Source organism: Aplysia californica, unplaced genomic scaffold (assembly GCF_000002075.1).
Source record: "Aplysia californica isolate F4 #8 unplaced genomic scaffold, AplCal3.0 scaffold00785, whole genome shotgun sequence".
Taxonomy (NCBI): Eukaryota; Metazoa; Mollusca; class Gastropoda; order Aplysiida; family Aplysiidae; genus Aplysia; species Aplysia californica.
Window position 1 is genome coordinate 269,481 of NW_004798055.1, and position 8,844 is coordinate 278,324.

Here is an 8,844-nt window from a genome sequence, read left to right on the forward strand (position 1 = left end):
ACAAAACTATAAATGTAAGCCTTTGATTTATTGTATAACAAAGTGTGTACATATAGAAATCTAGATCTAGATCTAGCTGTGTTTTCACTTTTCATGCCGAATGTGGGTTCTGATACATTTTATTATTTTGATGTATTTCAAAAGAAGGGCTTCAAAGTACCTCAGCCACCATAGATGTAATCCTAGAATGTACATCAGCATCTTTGCTTCTTTTACTTAGGCTCAGTGTTCAAGTACTATAAAGTTACACCCATATTTGTGTGAACGGTGTTATGTAACACTGCACCATTTTTTTTGCTAATGGCCATTTACTTCAATAGTCTATTTTTATTCTTCAATAGAGGCATCTAAAATGAACACCAATAAAAGCAACTTTCGTTTCTGAACACAAACATACCAAAAGTTTTGATGTGGGCCTAGTAGATTGAAAGTTATATAGACTTTTGTTACCCCCCAACTGCTGTATAGGATCAGTCCCTGAGAGGCTTCAGTCAGAACGAAAATCCTCTACGGACTTGAAGAGTTAAAGATTTTACAGAAAAACGTTGATTAAAAGTACCAAAAAATGTAAATTTTCAGTTCCCAAGGACTCTTAAGCTAAAGAAATAATTCATCTTTGGAGGCCATTTTCTCACTAATTTTACCCATGATACCAGGTGACCCCCACCTCTTTCATTCGCAAATAAATATCTCAACTTGTTTTCAAGATAAATGAACATTTTTTTCATCCAAAGCAAAATATATGAACAAGCTTTAAGATGATACCAATAACTCTACATGCCCAAAAATTGACGAGAGCCTGATTCCACAGCGTCGTGACACAAATGGCTTACGGCAGAGTCTTACACTTAGCAGTCAATTTGACTCCAGCTTCACACTGAGATAACCAATGTCTAATCTTCAGGACCTATATTATGACCTTATATTATGTGTTGCAAGGTCCGTAAAACTCTTACTAAAAAAACTAACAACTTAAAAGAAAAAAAGGATACAAGTCAATCATTTTGATCCTGGCAAAGATGAAGAAGTAGAGCTGTCCACTGATGTGAGCCAAGAGCTGCTCCATTTCCTGCTGGGTCATCATCCCCCCTGAGGCATCGGACGAGTGGGATGAACTTCGACCCAGAGGGGTCAACATATTCTCCATTCGCTGGAACTCTTGCAACAACATGGCGTAGATGGACTTGGCACTCTGAGAAATCACAAAACAGTTGAAAGGCATGAGGGGAAAAAACAACACGTGACAGTTTTTAGTTAATTTGAGTTTTGACATGGGTTGGAAAGAGTTGACGTACTTCTTCTGGCCCATCTAAGTGTCCGGGGCTAAAACCAGATGAGTCATCCAGTATCAGACTTGGAAAACAAGCTTTACTATTTGAAAATATGTGGGCTGTCAAGCATTTCATTTGCGTTTTTCTCAAAATGACAAAAAGTGACATCTCCTGTTTTCCCTCGGGGCCTTCAGTTGTATACATACATTGAACATGTTTTTCCACAACACACACACAGTGAATGACAGGTATAAAATAAATTACAATATGGAAGCATACATAGCCACAATAAACAAAAATCCATAAGATTTGGCATTATGGAAAATTACGAAACAAATGCATATCTATTTGTCTCAAACCGATACATAAAAAACCCCCCATACAACTATTATAAGTTTAAACCTTTAGGTCAAGAAACACTCCCTGAATAACGGTCCCCCAAGGAAATAACAATGCACAGGCACGCATAGCATAGCTACAAGAAACATATTGATAAAATTAGCACTCTAAGAACACTTGGCATAAGGAATTTCAAACGATATATTGTTGAAGATGTGGGGAGGGGGAGATAGAGAAAGAGACAGACAGACAGAGAGTGAAAGATTGGGAGAGAGAGAGAGAGAGAGAGAGAGAGAGAGAATAGAGAGAGAGAGAGAGAAAGAGAGAAAGAGAGAGAGACAGACAACAGAGACAGGGAGAGAGAGAGACAGAGGCACAGATACAGAAATGGAGAGATAGAGAGGGAAAGCAGGCTTCGAAGAAAATTACTTATGACAATACTTACATCTTTCGTGCGTACAATATGTGTGAACCTTTTCTGTCCCAGAAAGACAAGATTGGCGTAGTTGCGTTCAGCAGTCGCCAGCTGAGACAGACACTGGAGAATCTCACCCCAGGTGGGCACCACGCTGAACTTGTGACCATCTTTCTCAGTATCCTGATGTAAAAAAAATAAATTATGGACGTTATTGTCGTTCATCACTCAACTGGAATGGGAAGGGGGGGGGGGGTCTATTGGTGTTGTAGAGGTATGGTGTTCACCTTTCTCATTCAATAGGTCAAGGGTTTGAAACCTGACACTGACAGTGTTGAAAAATGTACTTCTCTAAAATGTTCTTCTTTCTTCTCCTTCCCGGTTCTCTAGTTCTGTTCTGTCACCAGCTTTCATCTCCACTCCACCCCACCCCCCTACCTCCGGCCTCCTCTGGGCTCCTCTACCCTTTACACTTGACTCTTTCTACTGCTCTCCTGGTTCTTTCTTACTGAAGTCTTTTAGCCACACCTCTGATCTTATGGTAGGTAAGATCTAACACCTAGCCTTCTCGGCTGAGGGCGAAAAATCTCGGAGGTCCCGCATGCACGTAGCGCATGTTAAAGATCCCTTGTTGCAAACAAAACAATTCTTGTTTGCTCTGCATGTGTAGTAAATACAAGCAATATAGCCTTTATGTCACATGTGCATCTTTTGATTTGGCCCTTTCAAAGAAGTTGCAATTTTGTTTAAAAGTTGTGCCTGGGGTTGCGAATCAACCGGTGATTCCTATGCGTGTTCAGGCACCAAGTGGTGCACTGTGTGCAATCTGTAGTGATGAATAAGTGAAACCCCAAACCATACCACATATACAGTCAAACCTTCTCTAACGGCCATCTGTCCAAGACAATCACCTGTACATAAACTACTCCCTATTTCCCCCTTGAGTTTTTTTTCTATTAAAATGAAACTGTCCACCTGTCTAAGACAACAACTTTTCTCTTCAACACTAAGTGGCTGTCTTGGACAATTTTGACTTCATTCATCTGAAGCAGGGAGCAAAACATATTGATGGGTGGGAAGTGAAACAACAGGTTGTTCGTTTTGTTTTAGTAGAGGTTTTAGAGAGATGGCAACTGCATAAGGACATATGAGTGCCAGAAGTTTAGAGGTGTTACAAGAGAGTAACAAACATAAAAAAGAAGGAGGGGAGATAAGGACAATAGATGTTTGATAGGAAAGAAGAAGCAAACCACACCAGAGAACCCGCCAACCACCCACACAACAGGTTGAAGCAACTGACCACGAGGTCCTTGGCCTTGTCGAAGTTTGTCTGACTGAGGAGGTAGAAGTAGAGCTCCAGCACAGATTCCTCGTGGGGGATGGTGGACGTGGACAGCTGGGTGGTCACCGACTCCTGCGAGGACATCCTCATGGCCTGTCAACAAAAGGGAAAAGCCTTTGTTTATTTATGTGGTTATGAGCTCGCCTTAACACTTTGACTCCTGACTGCCTGACGCTACCATGCCCCTTTGCTTGAGCTCCTGAGAGATATATTACTAACATTTATAAGATCGTCAGAATCACTTTCCATATTCCACTCAGGGTAGTCCTCGTCATTATCTAATTCAGAAAGGTCTTCAAAATAATTAATAACATCCTGAGCAGTGAACACTGTTTTCCATGTGCATTTAGCACTAGACATGTCAGGTTGAAGATAGGGTCTCACTCACCAGTGTACTGGTGGCTAAGCAAAAGGGCAGTTTTATGCTGTGGCAAGGGCTCAAATATTTCAAAATAGAAAAACAACTTCTATGACTATACCCATATGCTAAAATCATAAAAATGAGCTATATCCCTTACCTGCATTCTCACTCAGAGTCTGAGCTAATAAACAAGTTTTCTATGTCCTGAAACTTGTAATAAACTGTCTTGCGAGAGTCGGATGTCATTACATTGGAAAATAAATCCTTTTTGAACAGTTGGACAAAACGTCTCTACTATGTCTATTTTTAAAAGATTCTCTCACTTTATAAATGTTGGATATTAATAAGAACTGACAGATAACGCATTGCCTCCTTTGCCACTGAACTCTTGCGCAATAAAGAGGAGAAGAAAAAAATACAACTGTTTGATAAAAACAATTCATTTTACAATGAATCCACTTGTGAGCGATAGAAAAGTTACAATGATCCCTCTTAGAGTAAGACACCCTTCCCCCTTTTTTTTCACGGGGGTCAGACCTACTAGTAAAACACAAATATTATCAAACAAAATCAGGACATCATTAGTTCAAATGAAGAAAAAAAATGTATACTGCAATCAAATTGTTCCTAAACATCCCAAGAATACGTACACAAATCATCTCACTGATGCTTCGTCTTTCATCTTCTTGATCTTCCATCTTCCAAGAGCTGAATTCGGTGACTAGTTGCTGTTTTTTAAATGAGATTTCAAGAGTCTTTTCCTACTTTTAACCCTCTCCCCAAAATAAAGACCAGTTAATGATTCAAAGAAAAGACACTTTCATATTCTTTATCAGGCACTTGAACAAGGCACTCTGTTCTACACAAGCTTAAACTGAAACTGAATCAATAAAATCAACAACTGAATTTGTTTAGACAAAATTTTCAAAACTCCTCCTAAAAACCTCCAATTTTCTAAGTTAAGTTTTTTTTCTTCACTAAATTAAATTTCAGTTTTGAGAAAAAAGCAACACAAAAACCCCCCCAAGTGTGTTCAAGATTAAATAGTTTTCAGAAAATGAAAAAAACAAGTTAATTAAATAACAACTTAACCTCCAACAAAGTAGACTTATCTTTATATTTGTTGTTTTATTTATTATTAACAATGTGCACAAAATATTACATGAATAAATTTGCCACTTTTTAAAATGTAACAGAGAAATACATCAATGTGGGAAGAACAGTTCCACAGTCTTCCACACCATGGACCACAACATAAGAATCAGAATGTGTTGAGGCGCACATGTGGCCGGAGCTGTAACTGGTGATAGAGGGGTCAAGTAGTCCACTCAGTTCAAGGGTCTGATAAGCTACCAGGTCAATGACTTTATGCTTTGATATAAGTGGCTATATAATTTATTTTATTTGCCATTGTAATAGAGCTTATTAGAATACACACCAGATGGATGTAGGAAACTGGTGTATGAAATAGCATAGGCCTACTATTGGAAATCAATGGAAAAACAGGCTGCAACAGTGAATAAAGATAGAGAGCGACAATGCTCTACTAATATAGAGACAATTCAGGCCATTTCAAAGGCAGAACACTTGGTCTCCTCGTCACAACACCTGGCTCAAAGTAAAAATATTCCGTGACGAATGAAGAATAATGTTCACTCATTATCGACCCAAGCCCAGAAACTTCCATCTTCTGGTCAAGTATGTAAGCAGAATGTGCTACAATGGCATGTGTGCTACCATGACCAGCTGGGCATCTATTAAGTTACTATATATAATTATGATGTTCGAAATCTATTTTGTACAGTTAACAAGAACTTCAAATGATCCTTGCCAGTAGTAATTGCATCATGACTCAAGGGTAAGTATTTCTATTTTCTTGCAACAGACATTCATTTATGCACAGCTCAAACCAAACAAATTACAGTAAAACCTTTGTACAAACGTATATATGGCTTAAAACATACTAGACGAGCTATAATTGTTCACTTTCTGAAGCCCCGAGCCTCTTTAGTGTTTTTACTCTTTTTGGATAATTGTAACAACTTATCGAGATTTACAACAGAGGGGGATCATGTTCACGGCAGTGGATGATCCGTGATGCGAATGATCATACAATGATCGCATATTTTCGCTATTTGGTCGATCAGCTGAGCGCACCTAGGTTTCTTTTTTTTTTTTTCTTAATAAAAAAAAGAAAAAGGAACTAAATTATGCTCCTTCAATGTGGGTCAGAACATGATCTAAGGGGAGACTTTAATACAGTAAAAATTCTGTTTTTCCAAAACAGAGGGATCTTAGGAGGTGGGATCTTAGGCGGTGGGATCTTAGGCGGAAACTATTGTATATATATACATGTGTGGGATGGCAAAAGATACCATGTCTAATTATTTCTGAGATAAATAAAAATCAAGCTTGATGAAATTGCACAGCCCTGATCTCTCCCGCACATGTAAAATATTTAAAAAACTGAATTTCTTACCAAATCTGTGGTTGAAGGGTCAATAAGTGCCCATTTTCCAGATGGTTTTGACTTTTTGGCATCCATTGATCATCTGGAAAATACAAAATGGGGTGAAAGTCATAGAATTTTAATCTTAGAAGTGTACATAGATTTTCAGGAGCCCACAATAAAAGTAGAGATTATGAATAATATCTATACTCCCACTATAAGAAGCAGCCACCTTTCTCTTTATTTCAACAGTAGTATGAATGAACAAACTGAAAATTCACTAGTTACACACACCATAAATACACATACAAAATGTATACATAGCTCTGTCCGAGGCGTTTCCATGAGTAGAAATCCCCTGCGATCTCAAGAGGGCAGATATACACACCTGTAATGTGTGTTTTGAATCTCATGTCACATCTGTGTGATACAGTCCTACTGTCGACAATATTTGCCCTCTGCTTATGTAGCCTACTTTATGTTGCAGGAAAGCTTTTTGTGATTCCTTATTCAGGCCTTATGTCAAAGTAAAGCGGCTTACATGCAGTGACAATGTGGTTGAAGCTACATTTTATTGTCACTGCTGCCCGAATCAGTCACTTTCAAACAAAGGTACCCTATCATCAAATGGATGTATGGACAGAAAAAGGAAACTATCAACTAACAAGCTCCTTGTAATAAATATGGTTAATTACAGAAAAGCCGTAAAAATGAAGTTTGAAACCCCTAAATAATGGCACATTATTATTGCTATCATTTTGTTAATCATATATATGTGCGTAATATCCTATCTATGCTCTAACTTATAATCTAAAGAGACAGGATTGTAGTGTTATAATATTTTAACATATTATAAGCATTTGGGTTGAAAATACGGGGATAATACTTTCATATCCAGTTTTGGCTCTAAAGATCAAGTCTAACTTAATTATCACAACCCTAACCCCGAATTACTGTTAACCCTACTCCTATCCCATAAGTCACAATCGATATTCCAATTTCAGTATTCTGTTGGGGCGGATGTTGCCAAAATGTGGCTAATGCCTCAGGTTATCAGCCTGTAATGAGACACTGCAGATATAAAATATTATAAAGACATGGTACTTGGTACACAACGGAGTATAATGAGTGTATACAGGAGGCCTATCCAGCAAGTTTTTATATTCACTCTATTCACTCCTACACACAGATTCACTGATTTTGTCCATTGGGGGTCAAACAGGCATATTTTTCACTGCGATCACTATCACACTTTTGTCTCATACTTACTGCCTGTGACAAAAGTTGTTTCAGTTTGTCTTTAGTTAAAAATGTTGTCCCACAAGTATCGGGCCCCCTTAAACATTTTTTTTTTAAATCTCAAGGGGGCACAGCCCCTGAAAAGGACACCCCCCTCTCCCTAGGATTGGTCTACAAAGATCACGAAAATTGCTAAGCATACACAATTAATAAGGCTCTATATATAGTCATACCTGTGTAAAACGACCGCCCATTGTCAAGGAGCAAAATGGCCGTATAACACAGGTGGCTGTCTTAGGCAGGACTGGTCAACGTGAAAAAAGCAAATCATTGTCTCCCGCATGTCCAAATCGGGGCTGATCTCAGACTTTAGAGGCTAATTCAAAAGGGTTTTTTGTTGGTTTATTTTTTGGCAAGCTTTCTTTTTGTTGCTGAATTTGTGCATGGGTAAAATAAATTAAATATTGTAATTAAGATGATGAAGACCGAGAGCCATGGTAAAACAAACACATGGGTCACCACCACTCAGAGAACGAACGATGCTTCTGTCTTAAATTCACGTCAACGTCCATCGTTACTTTGTTAAGGATTAGATGTAAACAAAACAGTGATCAGTCACCTCACACACGATTTGCATGAGTTGTGGGCGGGCTTATAATTATAGGTTATGACGGACCATGCTTCCCTCACAAGCAGTTGAAAAGTTATTGTTAAGCCTACCCATTGGTCAACTTGGCGGCAAACATTCACTGGAGGGACTTACAATAATGACATGTTAATGAATTATGACTGCACGTCCAAAGAGTGAGGGGCGGATTAAAAATTTATGACAAAGCGTCGGCAATGAGTGACCATGCCTGCCCGCCTGAGGCAGGTAAATTTGACTGTGGGTAGATAAAATAAGATGCTGCGGCCGCGTTGGACCGTTTTACACTGTTAAATTAAATTATAAAAAACACAAGGAGGGAAATGGAAAGTGGCCATTTATCTAGATCTAGAGATTCTATTTAGAGCCCCCCACCCTGCATCCTCCTTTTGTTGGCATTTGATTGTTTTTGGACCTCTCCCCTCCTTCCAAAATGGAAGCCCACTATATCCTCAATAGTCGACAGAAGAAGCCTTGAAGGTAATGGCGGATTCCACATGACTCAAATTTGTCCTTGACTGGAGTGTCAAACGTGCTTTGCTCTAAAAGTTAGCTCACCTAGTCGTCAGATTTACCAAAATGTAAGTCATCAATTGGATTTTCTGTGAGTGCACCAACTCTTGAATAGTAATAGTTTGCTCAGTGGACCTTGTCACAATAAGTGCCCGCCCTCTGCCTCTGCGGAACTCCTCCCCCTCCGTCTTTTGTATGAATTGGTAGCTTATAAAATGCGGAAACGAAGTGGTTAGTCGTACTTAAAGACGGCTAGCCTGAGAGTCTAG

At 38.9% G+C, this 8,844-nt stretch overlaps 1 protein-coding gene across 1 annotated transcript in view; it reads right to left on the reverse strand.

Annotated features, from left to right (window-relative positions):
* Window positions 1-6,302, reverse strand: part of LOC101850039 (KICSTOR complex protein C12orf66) — a gene marked incomplete in the record, with an annotated part of 17,040 nt that extends 10,738 nt beyond the window's left edge. Inside the window, 4 exon segments of the mRNA XM_013088672.2 lie at window positions 993-1,192; window positions 2,056-2,208; window positions 3,326-3,460; window positions 6,208-6,302. Of these exon segments, the coding sequence (XP_012944126.1) occupies window positions 993-1,192; window positions 2,056-2,208; window positions 3,326-3,460; window positions 6,208-6,273 (554 nt within the window).
* Window positions 6,303-8,844: the final 2,542 nt, after the last annotated feature.